This window comes from Gallus gallus, chromosome 14, assembly GCF_016699485.2.
Source record: "Gallus gallus isolate bGalGal1 chromosome 14, bGalGal1.mat.broiler.GRCg7b, whole genome shotgun sequence".
Classification (NCBI taxonomy): domain Eukaryota; kingdom Metazoa; phylum Chordata; class Aves; order Galliformes; family Phasianidae; genus Gallus; species Gallus gallus.
The window spans coordinates 14,922,315-14,939,457 of NC_052545.1; the positions used below are offsets into that span (position 1 = coordinate 14,922,315).

Here is a 17,143-nt window from a genome sequence, read left to right on the forward strand (position 1 = left end):
GTGCCCTGTCCATCCCTGGAGGTGTTCAAGGCCAGGCTGGATGGGGCCCTGGGCAGCCTGGGCTGGTATTAAATGTGGAAGTTGGTGGCCCTGCCTGTGGTGGGGGCGGTTGGAGCTTCATAATCCTTGAGGTCCCTTCCAGCCCGGGCCATTCTGTGATTCTGTGATTCTATGTGCGGGGTCCCCAACCAGCAGACCAGGCTGCCCAGAGCCACATCCAGCCTGGCCTCAAATGCCTCCAGGGATGGGGCATCCACAGCCTCCTTGGGCAACCTGTTCCAGTGCATCACCACCCTCTGGGTGAAAAGCTTCTTCCTAATATCCAACCTAAACCTCCTCCCTCTCAGTTTAAGACCATTCCCCCTTGTCCTATCACTGTCCACCCTTGTAAACAGCCATTCCCCCTTCTGTTTATACTCTCCTCTCAAATACTGGAAGGCCACAGTGAGGTCTCCCCGGAGCGTTCTCCTCTGCAAGCTGAACAAGCCCAGTTCCCTCAACCTTTCTTCATAGGAGAGGTGCTCCAGCCCTCTGATCATCTTTGTGGCCCTCCTCTGGACCTACTCTAAGAGCTCTGTGTCTTTTATCTCTCTCACAGGTTTTCTCAGTGCTTGCGTTCTGCATTCTTTGTTTGCTGCTCTCCCCGCAGCTCCGGGATGGTGCAGAGATCGCACAGCTCTGCTCAGCACAGCCGCCGCTTTCCCCGCCCACTGCCTCCGCTTCCCCACCATTTTATCCCACTTTCCATTTTTTTCCCATTGCTGTCCTCATTTCCCCTCACTCTCCCTCTTTCCCTCACTTTTCCCGCGCATTCCCCCTTTTTCCCCACTTCTTCCATTTTCCATTTTTCCCCCTACACCTTTTCACCGCTTTCCTTATTTTTATAGTTTCCCCGTGTGTTCTCCTGCATGCCTCACTTTTAACCTTTTCCCCTATTTTTCACCACTTTCTTGCATTCCCCCCTCTATCCCCCTTCTCCCAATCTCTTCCACTCTCTTTCTCCCGAGTTTCTCCTCGCTTTCCTTTATTTTCACTTGCTTTTCTCAGATTTCCCATTTTTTTCCGCTTTTTCCCCATTTTTCCCTTTTTTCCTCTCTTCTCCCTGAATTTCCTTTCCCCCATTTCACCCTTTGCCGTAGTGCTGCTCTGTCCCTCCCGTTGCTCACAGCAGCACAGCTGTGCCACAGCCCTGCAGCACCACAAGCAGCCGTGGGAGACCTCTGCTACCCACATGCGTGACACACACACGCAGACACACACATGGCTGTGTCACACACACACACAGTCAGACACACACACACAGTCAGACACACACACACACGGCTGTGTCACACACACACACACACACACACACACGCAGAGTAATAATAATAATATAATAATATTAGAGTAATAATTCCCTCTCGGGGTTGTCGAGGCACTATAAAAGTTTGCCAAGCGAAGTTGTGGATGCCCCGGTCTCTGGAAGCGTTCAAGCCCAGGCTGGATGGAGCCCTGGGCAGGCTGACTCAGTGGGCGGTATCCCTGCCCACAGCAGCACAGTTGGAGGTAAAAGTTCTTTAATGTCTCTTCCTACCCAAGCCATTCCATGATTCTATGTTTCTATGATGTAAGCACTGGCCCCACCAGCCCTGGTGCAGTGCATCACAAGAGGAGCGGCTCACGGGCAGCCTCCACCCGGCTTCACGGGGCCGTGAGGTCACAATGCCCCGCTACATGGCTGTGCAGAGCTGTGATGTCACAAGGCCCAGCTGTGATGCTGTCCCATGGCACAGGCATTGCTCGGCGCCTGACCCAACGGCAGCACTTGCTGTGGCTGCAGCGGTGGTGGTGGCAGCATGGCACGAGTGTGGGGGGCCACGGCCCCTGCCCGCCTTGTCCTCCTCCTGCTACTGATGTCCCTGCGTTCCTGGGAGATTTGTGCTGCTCCGCTTCCAGTACAGGGAGCAGGTGAGTGGGCAGCGATGGATCCAAAGCTGAGCGGCGCGAGGGGCAAGAAGTCAGGCTGAGTTGCCATGGCCCTACACCACCCTTCCCTGGGGCTACCTCCCATGGTGGACGTTAGGCAGAGGGTGACAGGCAGCACCGCAGGAGCCAGCCAAGAGCCTGTGGCAGCGCTTGCTCCCCAGGGCTGGCTCCAACCATGCCGGACCATGACTCTGCTGCTTGCTGGCTGGAGCACGGCCTTCATCCTGGGAGATGCCCTGGGTGAGAGCTCACAAGATGTGTGCTGGGAAAAGCATGAGCATTTCTGCTCCAGCCTGGTGGTACTCCCCATAGACAAATCCCGGTTTCCAACACAGAGCCCCCACCCACAGCCCAGAGGAAGAGGCAGGTGTGTTTTCCTCCAGTGCTTTGGTGTGACCTTCCTTTGTGTACACCAGAGGTGCCCCAGTAAGAAAGTCCCAAAGGGCTGAATCTTCTTCTGTGTGGTCCATAAGGGTTGTTGCACGTGGCGTGAAGAACGTATCATGTAAGCTGATGGCAGTACATGGCAGCCAAGAGGTCCTCCTGGCCACTCTGCTACTGTGCAAATCATGACCTGCGTCTTTCTCCCGCCCCATTACCTGACCCACCTCCAGTTGCTAAGGGAGAAGAATATCACAACATCCCCAGTAATGGGAACTTCTCTAATCAGTTCTTCTTGATTCTAGATGATGACATTGGTGCGCCCTATTCAGATGATAGTCTGAATCCAGGTTTTGTGCCTCGGGGTCAACCCAGAGGTAGGTTCTGAGTGTCTGTTCCCATGAAGGCAGAAAAATTTGTGCCCCAGCAGCACGCAGTTTTATTTCAGATCCTCTCAAGGTCCTCCTAACCTGCTTGTACCTTAGAGGTCTTGCGCAGATCAGTCATGAGTATTTTGTGACTTGGAGAGCTGCCACATTTCAGGGGGAATGTTAACCCTGCCCCTCTCCAGCTGAGAGAACTCAGCCCTTCGTATTTGGGCCCTGACCTGCCACCACACCCTGCAGGTCACTGAGGAAAAAGTAGGCCCCAACGTGCAGAGGAAGCTCTGCTCACCAGTGTCTGATCACACTTGTCCCTGCAGGCCCTCTTGCTCAATCCGCACAGCAGAGTCCTGTCCCTGAGCCTGGGGTGGACTCCAGGGGTAAGTCCCCAGTCTTCATTTCCTTGATATTTGTTCATACTTGGTGGTGATAGTTCAGCAAGGCTTCAGCTCTTCAGCTCCCAGCATTGTGCTGGCTTTGTCTCAGAGGTCTCCCGGTAAGAAAACCTCAAGGGGCCGAATATTGTTCCGTGAGGTCTCTGAGGGCTCTTTCACATGGCCTGGAGAAAGTATTTTGAAAGCTGCTGAATGCCAGCCAGCAGGTCGCCTGGCCCCTCTGCAACTTTGGATCTTTTGTCCTGCATCTGAGTCGCTCGTCCGTACCTGAGCCCGTTGTAGTCACTGCAGGTTACTAAGGAAGAGAGAGGTGGCCACGTGCAATGGGAACGTTTCTCATCTGCCCTTGATGACAGCTGCGTCTGTGGCAGTGCCCCTGTGGGCAGCCAGGATCTGTTTCCAAGCTGCTCCTTTGTGGAACGGAGAGAACAGCGTCACGAAGGAATCCCCTGTCTTAATTGCATCCCCTGTCATTCTGACTGGAAGAACGTCTAAGTAAAGTCTCTCTGTCCTGTGTTTGATTGCAGGTGTGACTGGGAATGAAGGTGCTCCAGCTTCCCCTCTGAGTTCCAGGACTGAAACTCCGGCAGATCACATGGGTATGTCATGGCTTTTTAGTTCCTTTGAGAGCTGCCAGCTCAAAGGCCAAATGTCGGCCAGGTCTGTCTGCAGGTGTGAGAGCGTAGTCCTGTGCGTGTATGCCCTTTCCTTGCACGATCCACTGGTATGCTCCACTATTCAGTGATGCCGTTGTGCACGGAAACTTTTCATGGGTCTTTGGTTGCAGAAGTGCCCCCAGGGAGGGCCTTGCTGGTTTCTCGGCTCCTTCCTGCGATGGAGACCAGTTGGAATCCCATGGGTGAGTAGAGGGTCTTCACTGATTCCACTGACGCACTGCTGGTCTTCAAAACTTCAAGCACGGGAGACTGAACTTCATGCATTCTGTTAAGGTCCGCAAAGAGGAAACAGAGGAAAGGATACACCTAGAAGAGGGAAGTACTACTGGTGGTCATCCCGTGTCCTAAAGGAACCTGTGAAGAAAATGGAGAAGGCAGCGCATGGTGGGACTAAAGGGACTGACCAAGAGACTGTGCAGAAGGAGCCATTGCAGGAAAGCAGCAGTGACACACGGCCAGTCTCTGATAGAAAAACACAGGCAGAACAAGCAGCTGGATTGCCAGGTAATTTCAGTCCCATGGTCATCTGGTGTCACCAACCAGAATCACTGTGTGCCACCAGGCCCTTCCTGCCCGCTCTTGCGCAGCAGGCCGGCAGCCAAACGTGAGCAGGCTAGTACAGAGCACGTGCTATAAAGGAACGTGAGGGCGATGAGCCTGGCCCTGTGTGGTAGGAGCCTGCAGGAGTGTTTCTCTGCTGGGCTGGCTCCAGCTGTGCCTTGTGCTGGCTGGAGGCCGACCTTCAGCCTGGGGGTTGTTCTGGCGGAGAGCTCAGGACATGTGTGCTGGGGAAAGTGTGAGGGTTTCTGCTCTGCACTGCTCCCGACGGACAAAGCCCAGACCCCAGGGCAGAGCCCCAGCCCTCAGCCCAGAGTGCCGGTGCAGCCTCTCCCTGCCCAACGAGAAGTGGAAGCAATCCTTCTTGTCCTCTGGTGCTTATACACCAGAGATGGAGGTACCCACTGATGATAAAGGAAACCTCTTGGGTCCATGAAGCACACTGTGAGATCATCTGCAGCGCAGATGACAGTAACCTGCGGCATTGTCTCGGTTCTTCCAGGGGTGGATGTTGGGAAAATCACAACGGCCGCTGTTGGCGAAGAGCTGCGAAAACACCACATCCCAGTGATTGCTGTGGTCTCCGCTGTGCTGCTGTCCGTGCTGATGCTGGCCTGTGTTCCTATGCTGTGGATGTGGAAAAAATATCTGTGAGTTAGCTTTTCCCCTAGACACTGTATCGCTGCATTTGGCTATGAAGCATTTGTGGTGACAGGATCCTTGATGGCCAAATCAGCTGCTGGCAGTACACCGCCAGGATTTATGTGCAAGGCCTTTTAAGTGTTCCCTCGATTCCTATCAGTGAGTAGTGCTTTCTGAAACTCATTCCCACAGGGCACGCAAGACAGAGCGGACAGCTGCAAGACAAGCTGACTGGGAGAGAGATCAAAACAGAGATGAAGGCAGAGCGGAGCTGGGGGAGGCTGCAAAGGAGGATGTCCTCGACCAAGGAAAAATCATCTCCAGGGCATTCTCCTGGTCCTTTGAAGCAGAATTTGCTGACCTGTGCAACAGAATCAGAGCAGACCCCTCCCTTCAGCCCACGCATCCCAGCAGCTCTCCTACTGTCAACGTCTCTTCCCTCAGTAGCTGCAGCTCTCAGGATACCCCTGAGCCATCCAGTGCCCCTGTTACCGGTGCCAAGAAGGCTCGGGTTCATTGAAAGGTCCCACTTTGTGATCAATAAAGACATTCCATTCAAAAGCTGCTGCTGTGACCATTTCCATTGAGTTATAGGGCATAGGGCTGGGGCCAGCACTTGGTGCAAGGGAAGCAGTCGGAGAGCTGCATGCCAGGGAGGGCCTCCTTGGTCCCAGCCTCAGCTTGCTTGTCTAACTGGGCGGTCACCCAAGCTCCCACCAGAGCAGGGAAGTGCTGGGGAGACTTGATATGTGAAGAGTTGTCCTTGAGCTCTTCTGGGCTACTGCCCTGAATCAGGGCATGCAGGGAGGGAAGGAGGCACTTGGGAGGAAGCACTGAGCGCATCTAGGAGAACCGACACTGCAGCAGAGGCTGGCAGTACAGTGAAACTGTACGGTGAAGCTGCAACAAATGGAACGGAACAGAGAATCTACACAGGGTAATTGTTGATGCCTTCAGGAGAGCAGACGACAGCCTGCCCCGTGGCAGTCCCTGTGGAGTCTCACCTCGCACATTCACTCGCTCACGGACGGAGCTCGTCCCTCAGCACTGCCGAGGACTCTGGCAAGGCTCCTCTCCGCCTTTCACGGAGAGGGTCACCTTCCTCAGCTCGCCCCTTTCTCCCAACCGTTACCGGGAGGGGTGAATTAATTTCTTTTTGATATCTTTTCCTATAGCTCCTATTTCTCAAATTCAGGCTCTGTCATTGCCTTCGTTTGTACTACAAGACAGAAGCCCACCCCGCCTACAAGCGAAAAATGGCTCGGTACCAAACCCCCCTCCCCGTTTTACTGCTCGGCACGATGCTCTCTGGCCTGGAGCAACTCTTTGGTCAGTTCTGGTCTTCCGCCTGGTTATGTTCCCTCTCAACTTCAAGCACATCCCTAAGTCTACTCACCAGGAAGGGTGAGTGAGAAACAGAGGAGTGCTGACATTCTGCAAGCACTGTTCAGCAACAGCCACAGCATCGGTGTGCTATCAACACTGTTTTGGTCACAAATCTAAAACCCAGCATTGTCTGAGCTGCAACGGACAACTCCATCCCAGCCAGACCCACCTGAGTACCTGAGTGTACATCCCTATGACTTCCCCTGGCTCTCTCAGCACTCTCAGGCGCAAAACTTCCAGTCCCAGCGGCTGTTCAGCACAGAGGAACTCATGGCTTTATCTCCACCCAATGCTGGTTGTTCTCCATGGCTCTGCCTCAAGGCAGCAGGGCCTGGGAGACCCCGCTAGTAAAGCCCGAGGCAAAAGAGGACACAGACCACATCTCACCCGTCCGCAGAGTCTCATTTGGAACTGACCACATGTCAGTTTTCTTTTTTCCTTGTCTGCAACTTCGCTTATGCAGCTGTGGCACTGCAGTGACCTGCGATTCCTTCCTGCGCACACTGACCGTGCAGTGACACAGTAGCTCGCTGTGGTTGAGACCAGCAGCAGCTGAACACCACACACGGCCCTTTGCTCACTGTCCCCTTCTCAGCAGGATGGGGGAGAGAACTGTAGCAGAGGTAGAGCTCACGGACTGAGAAAAAACTATTTACTGAGACAGGAAAGTAAGAGCGAGAAATAACAGTAACGGCAGTAACCATGTGTGCCTCCACAAAACAAGCGATGCACACGCAGCTGCTCACCACCCGCCAACTGACACGCAGGCCAGACCCCAAGCTGCGGCCCGCCCCGGCCAACGCTTCTCAGTTTTAGAGTTCCTCATGTGATCCCGTATGCGATGGAAGACCTCTTTGGTCAGTTGAGCGCAGCTGTCCCGGCTCTGTCCCCTCCCAGCTCCTTGCCCCCCCAGCCCCTCGCTGGCAGGACAGGGCGAGGAGCTGAGAAACTGAAATCTCCTTGGCTCTGTGCAGCACTGCTCAGCAAAACTAAAACATGAGTGTGTTATCGATAGTCTTCTCCTAAAGCCAAAGCACAGCATCACACCAGACCCTACAAAGGAAACCAACTTTGTCCCAGCTGAAAGCAGGACACGGAGCAGGGGAAGGGATTTCCCGAGTTCCCGTAGGAGCTGCAGCAGATGCGTGTGCTCAGTTTGGCTGGGCAGGTAATACCAAAAGGATTAGTCCTGGAGAATTAACCACAGTGGGTTATAAGGATGCAAAGAACAAAACAAAACAAAACAAACAAACAAACAAACAAAAAACCACACTGGGTACATTTCTGCAATGAATAATTCAAGCCCAAAGCAGACAAATCTAATCAATTGTGAATTTTCTTCCTCTTCCGATGGCATCCACATTGCAGCACAATCAAGCTCTCACTTAGGTTCTAACCTGCCTTCTTGAATTCCCTGTTTCCTTAGGGCCCTTAATGGTCAAACATCCCACTAGTTTTATGTTGCTGTTGCTCTCTGCTGTTTTTAAGCTTTACTAAAAAATGCATTAAAAAAAGGTTGGTTACTGAAATGCCTTAAATTTATTATATATTTGATATGCGTCCCAAGGCAATTCCTGTTTGCTCAGTATGGCCCATGCAGATTAAGGCAAATTAAGAAATTAATTCCTGTTTGCTCAGGGCAGCTAAAAGGTTGGATAGCCATGATCTAGATCCTTCTGCAAGGCCTCTCGGCCCTCCGGGGAGCCTACAGCAGTTAAGTACCATTAGGAAACTTGCCGAGGACGCACTCCCCTCCTGCACCCAGGTCATCGATCAAAGTGTTCGACAGGACCGGCCTGAGAACACTGCGAGTGACCGCACAACCAGGCAGATAGAGCTGCATTCACTGTGACTCTTTGAGCTCTGCCATCAAGCCACTACTTATCCAGCTCGCAGCTGGATAACTTGTCCAGAAGGACACTGAGAGCGACAGTATCCAAGGCCTTACTGAAATCCGGCAAGATTACATCCACTGCCTTCCCTTAATGCACTAAGAAGGAGGCCTTACTATAGAACGAGATGCGGTGACCAAAACTTTGGCTGGCCACACACGTGCTCTCTCACTGCTGTTTAGGCCCCTGGGCTGTTTACTCAGGCAGAGCTTTGATACACAGAAGCATTTTTACTGGTATGTTGTCCTGATGAGCCCTAAACCTTCCCTCCGGGCCTGCTGGCAGTCTCGTACCACCATGCCCTGTTGGCTACAGATCCCTTCAGCAAGTGCGCTTGCCACAAGCCGGTGTGGATTCAAGCAAAAGATAAATCAGAGAATCATAGACTCCTAGAATGGCCTAGGCTGAAAAGGGCCACAATGAAAAGGACCACAATGAGTTTCAACCCCCCTGCTATTGAGAGCTGTTGGAGAGGGTCCAGAGGAAGGCCACAAAGATGATCAGAGGGCTGGAGCACCTCCCCTACAGAGACATGCTGAGGGAGCTGGGCTTGTTCAACCTGGAGAAGAGAAGGCTGCGGGGTGACCTCACTGCAACCTTCCAGTACCTAAAGAGAGGCCATAAACAGGAGGGGAGTCGACTCTTTGGAAGTATAGATAAGAGCAGGACAAGGGGAAATGGTTTGAGGTTGAAGGAGGGAAGATTTAGGTTGGATGTCAGGGGGAAGTTCTTTACTGTGAGAGGGGTGAGGTGCTGGAACAGCTGCTCAGAGAGGCTGTGGGTGCCCTGTCCATCCCTGGAGGTGTTCAAGGCCAGGCTGGATGGGGCCCTGGGCAGCCTGGGCTGGTATTAAATGTGGAAGTTGGTGGCCCTGCCTGTGGTGGGGGCGGTTGGAGCTTCATAATCCTTGAGGTCCCTTCCAGCCCGGGCCATTCTGTGATTCTGTGATTCTATGTGCGGGGTCCCCAACCAGCAGACCAGGCTGCCCAGAGCCACATCCAGCCTGGCCTCAAATGCCTCCAGGGATGGGGCATCCACAGCCTCCTTGGGCAACCTGTTCCAGTGCATCACCACCCTCTGGGTGAAAAGCTTCTTCCTAATATCCAACCTAAACCTCCTCCCTCTCAGTTTAAGACCATTCCCCCTTGTCCTATCACTGTCCACCCTTGTAAACAGCCATTCCCCCTTCTGTTTATACTCTCCTCTCAAATACTGGAAGGCCACAGTGAGGTCTCCCCGGAGCGTTCTCCTCTGCAAGCTGAACAAGCCCAGTTCCCTCAACCTTTCTTCATAGGAGAGGTGCTCCAGCCCTCTGATCATCTTTGTGGCCCTCCTCTGGACCTACTCTAAGAGCTCTGTGTCTTTTATCTCTCTCACAGGTTTTCTCAGTGCTTGCGTTCTGCATTCTTTGTTTGCTGCTCTCCCCGCAGCTCCGGGATGGTGCAGAGATCGCACAGCTCTGCTCAGCACAGCCGCCGCTTTCCCCGCCCACTGCCTCCGCTTCCCCACCATTTTATCCCACTTTCCATTTTTTTCCCATTGCTGTCCTCATTTCCCCTCACTCTCCCTCTTTCCCTCACTTTTCCCGCGCATTCCCCCTTTTTCCCCACTTCTTCCATTTTCCATTTTTCCCCCTACACCTTTTCACCGCTTTCCTTATTTTTATAGTTTCCCCGTGTGTTCTCCTGCATGCCTCACTTTTAACCTTTTCCCCTATTTTTCACCACTTTCTTGCATTCCCCCCTCTATCCCCCTTCTCCCAATCTCTTCCACTCTCTTTCTCCCGAGTTTCTCCTCGCTTTCCTTTATTTTCACTTGCTTTTCTCAGATTTCCCATTTTTTTCCGCTTTTTCCCCATTTTTCCCTTTTTTCCTCTCTTCTCCCTGAATTTCCTTTCCCCCATTTCACCCTTTGCCGTAGTGCTGCTCTGTCCCTCCCGTTGCTCACAGCAGCACAGCTGTGCCACAGCCCTGCAGCACCACAAGCAGCTGTGGGAGACCTCTGCTACCCACATGCGTGACACACACACGCAGACACACACATGGCTGTGTCACACACACAACACAGTCAGACACACACACACACGGCTGTGTCACACACACACACACACACACACACACGCAGAGTAATAATAATAATATAATAATATTAGAGTAATAATTCCCTCTCGGGGTTGTCGAGGCACTATAAAAGTTTGCCAAGCGAAGTTGTGGATGCCCCGGTCTCTGGAAGCGTTCAAGCCCAGGCTGGATGGAGCCCTGGGCAGGCTGACTCAGTGGGCGGTATCCCTGCCCACAGCAGCACAGTTGGAGGTAAAAGTTCTTTAATGTCTCTTCCTACCCAAGCCATTCCATGATTCTATGTTTCTATGATGTAAGCATTGGCCCCACCAGCCCTGGTGCAGTGCATCACAAGAGGAGCGGCTCACGGGCAGCCTCCACCCGGCTTCACGGGGCCGTGAGGTCACAATGCCCCGCTACATGGCTGTGCAGAGCTGTGATGTCACAAGGCCCAGCTGTGATGCTGTCCCATGGCACAGGCATTGCTCGGCGCCTGACCCAACGGCAGCACTTGCTGTGGCTGCAGCGGTGGTGGTGGCAGCATGGCACGAGTGTGGGGGGCCACGGCCCCTGCCCGCCTTGTCCTCCTCCTGCTACTGATGTCCCTGCGTTCCTGGGAGATTTGTGCTGCTCCGCTTCCAGTACAGGGAGCAGGTGAGTGGGCAGCGATGGATCCAAAGCTGAGCGGCGCGAGGGGCAAGAAGTCAGGCTGAGTTGCCATGGCCCTACACCACCCTTCCCTGGGGCTACCTCCCATGGTGGACGTTAGGCAGAGGGTGACAGGCAGCACCGCAGGAGCCAGCCAAGAGCCTGTGGCAGCGCTTGCTCCCCAGGGCTGGCTCCAACCATGCCGGACCATGACTCTGCTGCTTGCTGGCTGGAGCACGGCCTTCATCCTGGGAGATGCCCTGGGTGAGAGCTCACAAGATGTGTGCTGGGAAAAGCATGAGCATTTCTGCTCCAGCCTGGTGGTACTCCCCATAGACAAATCCCGGTTTCCAACACAGAGCCCCCACCCACAGCCCAGAGGAAGAGGCAGGTGTGTTTTCCTCCAGTGCTTTGGTGTGACCTTCCTTTGTGTACACCAGAGGTGCCCCAGTAAGAAAGTCCCAAAGGGCTGAATCTTCTTCTGTGTGGTCCATAAGGGTTGTTGCACGTGGCGTGAAGAACGTATCATGTAAGCTGCCAGGTGGCAGCCAAGAGGTCCTCCTGGCCACTCTGCTACTGTGCAAATCATGACCTGCGTCTTTCTCCCGCCCCATTACCTGACCCACCTCCAGTTGCTAAGGGAGAAGAATATCACAGCATCCCCAGTAATGGGAACTTCTCTAATCAGTTCTTCTTGATTCTAGATGATGACATTGGTGCGCCCTATTCAGATGATAGTCTGAATCCAGGTTTTGTGCCTCGGGGTCAACCCAGAGGTAGGTTCTGAGTGTCTGTTCCCATGAAGGCAGAAAAATTTGTGCCCCAGCAGCACGCAGTTTTATTTCAGATCCTCTCAAGGTCCTCCTAACCTGCTTGTACCTTGGAGGTCTTGCGCAGATCAGTCATGAGTATTTTGTGACTTGGAGAGCTGCCACATTTCAGTGGGAATGTTAACCCTGCCCCTCTCCAGCTGAGAGAACTCAGCCCTTCGTATTTGGGCCCTGACCTGCCACCACACCCTGCAGGTCACTGAGGAAAAAGTAGGCCCCAACGTGCAGAGGAAGCTCTGCTCACCAGTGTCTGATCACACTTGTCCCTGCAGGCCCTCTTGCTCAATCCGCACAGCAGAGCCCTGTCCCTGAGCCTGGGGTGGACTCCAGAGGTAAGTCCCCAGTCTTCATTTCCTTGATATTTGTTCATACTTGGTGGTGATAGTTCAGCAAGGCTTCAGCTCTTCAGCTCCCAGCATTGTGCTGGCTTTGTCTCAGAGGTCTCCTGGTAAGAAAACCTCAAGGGGCCGAATATTGTTCCGTGAGGTCTCTGAGGGCTCTTTCACATGGCCTGGAGAAAGTATTTTGAAAGCTGCTGAATGCCAGCCAGCAGGTCGCCTGGCCCCTCTGCAACTTTGGATCTTTTGTCCTGCATCTGAGTCGCGCGTCCGTACCTGAGCCCGTTGTAGTCACTGCAGGTTACTAAGGAAGAGAGAGGTGGCCACGTGCAATGGGAACGTTTCTCATCTGCCCTTGATGACAGCTGCGTCTGTGGCAGTGCCCCTGTGGGCAGCCAGGATCTGTTTCCAAGCTGCTCCTTTGTGGAACGGAGAGAACAGCGTCATGAAGGAATCCCCTGTCTTAATTGCATCCCCTGTCATTCTGACTGGAAGAACGTCTAAGTAAAGTCTCTCTGTCCTGTGTTTGATTGCAGGTGTGACTGGGAATGAAGGTGCTCCAGCTTCCCCTCTGAGTTCCAGGACTGAAACTCCGGCAGATCACATGGGTATGTCATGGCTTTTTAGTTCCTTTGAGAGCTGCCAGCTCAAAGGCCAAATGTCGGCCAGGTCTGTCTGCAGGTGTGAGAGCGTAGTCCTGTGCGTGTATGCCCTTTCCTTGCACGATCCCCTGGTATGCTCCACTATTCAGTGATGCCGTTGTGCACGGAAACTTTTCATGGGTCTTTGGTTGCAGAAGTGCCCCCAGGGAGGGCCTTGCTGGTTTCTCGGCTCCTTCCTGCGATGGAGACCAGTTGGAATCCCATGGGTGAGTAGAGGGTCTTCACTGATTCCACTGACGCACTGCTGGTCTTCAAAACTTCAAGCACGGGAGACTGAACTTCATGCATTCTGTTAAGGTCCGCAAAGAGGAAACAGAGGAAAGGATACACCTAGAAGAGGGAAGTACTACTGGTGGTCATCCCGTGTCCTAAAGGAACCTGTGAAGAAAATGGAGAAGGCAGCGCATGGTGGGACTAAAGGGACTGACCAAGAGACTGTGCAGAAGGAGCCATTGCAGGAAAGCAGCAGTGACACACGGCCAGTCTCTGACAGAAAAACACAGGCAGAACAAGCAGCTGGATTGCCAGGTAATTTCAGTCCCATGGTCATCTGGTGTCACCAACCAGAATCACTGTGTGCCACCAGGCCCTTCCTGCCCGCTCTTGCGCAGCAGGCCGGCAGCCAAACGTGAGCAGGCTAGTACAGAGCACGTGCTATAAAGGAACGTGAGGGCGATGAGCCTGGCCCTGTGTGGTAGGAGCCTGCAGGAGTGTTTCTCTGCTGGGCTGGCTCCAGCTGTGCCTTGTGCTGGCTGGAGGCCGACCTTCAGCCTGGGGGTTGTTCTGGCGGAGAGCTCAGGACATGTGTGCTGGGGAAAGTGTGAGGGTTTCTGCTCTGCACTGCTCCCGACGGACAAAGCCCAGACCCCAGGGCAGAGCCCCAGCCCTCAGCCCAGAGTGCCGGTGCAGCCTCTCCCTGCCCAACGAGAAGTGGAAGCAATCCTTCTTGTCCTCTGGTGCTTATACACCAGAGATGGAGGTACCCACTGATGATAAAGGAAACCTCTTGGGTCCATGAAGCACACTGTGAGATCATCTGCAGCGCAGATGACAGTAACCTGCGGCATTGTCTCGGTTCTTCCAGGGGTGGATGTTGGGAAAATCACAACGGCCGCTGTTGGCGAAGAGCTGCGAAAACACCACATCCCAGTGATTGCTGTGGTCTCCGCTGTGCTGCTGTCTGTGCTGATGCTGGCCTGTGTTCCTATGCTGTGGATGTGGAAAAAATATCTGTGAGTTAGCTTTTCCCCTAGACACTGTATCGCTGCATTTGGCTATGAAGCATTTGTGGTGACAGGATCCTTGATGGCCAAATCAGCTGCTGGCAGTACACCGCCAGGATTTATGTGCAAGGCCTTTTAAGTGTTCCCTCGATTCCTATCAGTGAGTAGTGCTTTCTGAAACTCATTCCCACAGGGCACGCAAGACAGAGCGGACAGCTGCAAGACAAGCTGACTGGGAGAGAGATCAAAACAGAGATGAAGGCAGAGCGGAGCTGGGGGAGGCTGCAAAGGAGGATGTCCTCGACCAAGGAAAAATCATCTCCAGGGCATTCTCCTGGTCCTTTGAAGCAGAATTTGCTGACCTGTGCAACAGAATCAGAGCAGACCCCTCCCTTCAGCCCACGCATCCCAGCAGCTCTCCTACTGTCAACGTCTCTTCCCTCAGTAGCTGCAGCTCTCAGGATACCCCTGAGCCATCCAGTGCCCCTGTTACCGGTGCCAAGAAGGCTCGGGTTCATTGAAAGGTCCCACTTTGTGATCAATAAAGACATTCCATTCAAAAGCTGCTGCTGTGACCATTTCCATTGAGTTATAGGGCATAGGGCTGGGGCCAGCACTTGGTGCAAGGGAAGCAGTCGGAGAGCTGCATGCCAGGGAGGGCCTCCTTGGTCCCAGCCTCAGCTTGCTTGTCTAACTGGGCGGTCACCCAAGCTCCCACCAGAGCAGGGAAGTGCTGGGGAGACTTGATATGTGAAGAGTTGTCCTTGAGCTCTTCTGGGCTACTGCCCTGAATCAGGGCATGCAGGGAGGGAAGGAGGCACTTGGAAGGAAGCACTGAGCGCATCTAGGAGAACCGACACTGCAGCAGAGGCTGGCAGTACAGTGAAACTGTACGGTGAAGCTGCAACAAATGGAACGGAACAGAGAATCTACACAGGGTAATTGTTGATGCCTTCAGGAGAGCAGACGACAGCCTGCCCCGTGGCAGTCCCTGTGGAGTCTCACCTCGCACATTCACTCGCTCACGGACGGAGCTCGTCCCTCAGCACTGCCAAGGACTCTGGCAAGCCTCCTCTCCGCCTTTCACGGAGAGGGTCACCTTCCTCAGCTCGCCCCTTTCTCCCAACCGTTACCGGGAGGGGTGAATTAATTTCTTTTTGATATCTTTTCCTATAGCTCCTATTTCTCAAATTCAGGCTCTGTCATTGCCTTCGTTTGTACTACAAGACAGAAGCCCACCCCGCCTACAAGCGAAAAATGGCTCGGTACCAAACCCCCCTCCCCGTTTTACTGCTCGGCACGATGCTCTCTGGCCTGGAGCAACTCTTTGGTCAGTTCTGGTCTTCCGCCTGGTTATGTTCCCTCTCAACTTCAAGCACATCCCTAAGTCTACTCACCAGGAAGGGTGAGTGAGAAACAGAGGAGTGCTGACATTCTGCAAGCACTGTTCAGCAACAGCCACAGCATCGGTGTGCTATCAACACTGTTTTGGTCACAAATCTAAAACCCAGCATTGTCTGAGCTGCAACGGACAACTCCATCCCAGCCAGACCCACCTGAGTACCTGAGTGTACATCCCTATGACTTCCCCTGGCTCTCTCAGCACTCTCAGGCGCAAAACTTCCAGTCCCAGCGGCTGTTCAGCACAGAGGAACTCATGGCTTTATCTCCACCCAATGCTGGTTGTTCTCCATGGCTCTGCCTCAAGGCAGCAGGGCCTGGGAGACCCCGCTAGTAAAGCCCGAGGCAAAAGAGGACACAGACTACATCTCACCCATCCGCAGAGTCTCATTTGGAACTGACCACATGTCAGTTTTCTTTTTTCCTTGTCTGCAACTTCGCTTATGCAGCTGTGGCACTGCAGTGACCTGCGATTCCTTCCTGCGCACACTGACCGTGCAGTGACACAGTAGCTCGCTGTGGTTGAGACCAGCAGCAGCTGAACACCACACACGGCCCTTTGCTCACTGTCCCCTTCTCAGCAGGATGGGGGAGAGAACTGTAGCAGAGGTAGAGCTCACGGACTGAGAAAAAACTATTTACTGAGACAGGAAAGTAAGAGCGAGAAATAACAGTAACGGCAGTAACCATGTGTGCCTCCACAAAACAAGCGATGCACACGCAGCTGCTCACCACCCGCCAACTGACACGCAGGCCAGACCCCAAGCTGCGGCCCGCCCCGGCCAACGCTTCTCAGTTTTAGAGTTCCTCATGTGATCCCGTATGCGATGGAAGACCTCTTTGGTCAGTTGAGCGCAGCTGTCCCGGCTCTGTCCCCTCCCAGCTCCTTGCCCCCCCAGCCCCTCGCTGGCAGGACAGGGCGAGGAGCTGAGAAACTGAAATCTCCTTGGCTCTGTGCAGCACTGCTCAGCAAAACTAAAACATGAGTGTGTTATCGATAGTCTTCTCCTAAAGCCAAAGCACAGCATCACACCAGACCCTACAAAGGAAACCAACTTTGTCCCAGCTGAAAGCAGGACACGGAGCAGGGGAAGGGATTTCCCGAGTTCCCGTAGGAGCTGCAGCAGATGCGTGTGCTCAGTTTGGCTGGGCAGGTAATACCAAAAGGATTAGTCCTGGAGAATTAACCACAGTGGGTTATAAGGATGCAAAGAACAAAACAAAACAAAACAAACAAACAAACAAACAAAAAACCACACTGGGTACATTTCTGCAATGAATAATTCAAGCCCAAAGCAGACAAATCTAATCAATTGTGAATTTTCTTCCTCTTCCGATGGCATCCACATTGCAGCACAATCAAGCTCTCACTTAGGTTCTAACCTGCCTTCTTGAATTCCCTGTTTCCTTAGGGCCCTTAATGGTCAAACATCCCACTAGTTTTATGTTGCTGTTGCTCTCTGCTGTTTTTAAGCTTTACTAAAAAATGCATTAAAAAAAGGTTGGTTACTGAAATGCCTTAAATTTATTATATATTTGATATGCGTCCCAAGGCAATTCCTGTTTGCTCAGTATGGCCCATGCAGATTAAGGCAAATTAAGAAATTAATTCCTGTTTGCTCAGGGCAGCTAAAAGGTTGGATAGCCATGATCTAGATCCTTCTGCAAGGCCTCTCGGCCCTCCGGGGAGCCTACAGCA

The 17,143-nt window shown here is 53.2% G+C and overlaps 2 protein-coding genes across 5 annotated transcripts; both read left to right on the top strand.

The window, feature by feature from the left end:
* Positions 1 to 1,761: 1,761 nt before the first annotated feature.
* Positions 1,762 to 5,768, top strand: LOC121106786. 3 transcript variants are annotated; one of them, XM_040647625.2, is made up of 7 exons: positions 1,762 to 1,950; positions 2,655 to 2,726; positions 3,655 to 3,726; positions 3,915 to 3,986; positions 4,078 to 4,308; positions 4,865 to 5,012; positions 5,197 to 5,762. In XM_040647625.2, the coding sequence occupies exons 1-7, from the start codon at positions 1,839 to 1,841 to the stop codon at positions 5,522 to 5,524; spliced, it is 1,035 nt and encodes a 344-aa protein (XP_040503559.1). In that variant the 5' UTR covers positions 1,762 to 1,838; the 3' UTR covers positions 5,525 to 5,762. The 3 variants fall into 3 exon arrangements, with proteins under 3 accessions (XP_040503559.1, XP_040503558.1, XP_040503557.1); XM_040647624.2 differs by having other exon boundaries at positions 1,762 to 2,726; positions 3,918 to 3,986; positions 5,197 to 5,768; XM_040647623.2 differs by having other exon boundaries at positions 1,762 to 2,726; positions 5,197 to 5,766.
* A 5,039-nt stretch (positions 5,769 to 10,807) lies between these two features.
* LOC121106785 lies at positions 10,808 to 15,088 on the top strand. 2 transcript variants are annotated; one of them, XM_040647621.2, is made up of 8 exons: positions 10,808 to 10,996; positions 11,695 to 11,766; positions 12,093 to 12,152; positions 12,695 to 12,766; positions 12,955 to 13,026; positions 13,118 to 13,348; positions 13,905 to 14,052; positions 14,237 to 15,088. In XM_040647621.2, the coding sequence occupies exons 1-8, from the start codon at positions 10,885 to 10,887 to the stop codon at positions 14,562 to 14,564; spliced, it is 1,095 nt and encodes a 364-aa protein (XP_040503555.1). In that variant the 5' UTR covers positions 10,808 to 10,884; the 3' UTR covers positions 14,565 to 15,088. The 2 variants fall into 2 exon arrangements, with proteins under 2 accessions (XP_040503555.1, XP_040503556.1); XM_040647622.2 differs by lacking the exon at positions 12,093 to 12,152.
* Positions 15,089 to 17,143: the final 2,055 nt, after the last annotated feature.

What these genes read in the sequence shown, in the direction of transcription:
- LOC121106786 (XM_040647623.2), top strand. Translation starts at nt 2,492, where the DNA reads ATGGCAGCCAAGAGGTCCTCCTGGCCACTCTGCTACTGTGCAAATCAT. An exon ending in AACTCCGGCAGATCACATGG is followed by an intron (nt 3,727 to 3,914) that starts GTATGTCATGGC and finishes CTTTGGTTGCAG; the next exon opens with AAGTGCCCCCAGGGAGGGCC. An exon ending in GACCAGTTGGAATCCCATGG is followed by an intron (nt 3,987 to 4,077) that starts GTGAGTAGAGGG and finishes CATTCTGTTAAG; the next exon opens with GTCCGCAAAGAGGAAACAGA.
- LOC121106785 (XM_040647621.2), top strand. Translation starts at nt 10,885, where the DNA reads ATGGCACGAGTGTGGGGGGCCACGGCCCCTGCCCGCCTTGTCCTCCTC. An exon ending in GCTTCCAGTACAGGGAGCAG is followed by an intron (nt 10,997 to 11,694) that starts GTGAGTGGGCAG and finishes TCTTGATTCTAG; the next exon opens with ATGATGACATTGGTGCGCCC. An exon ending in GCCTGGGGTGGACTCCAGAG is followed by an intron (nt 12,153 to 12,694) that starts GTAAGTCCCCAG and finishes GTTTGATTGCAG; the next exon opens with GTGTGACTGGGAATGAAGGT.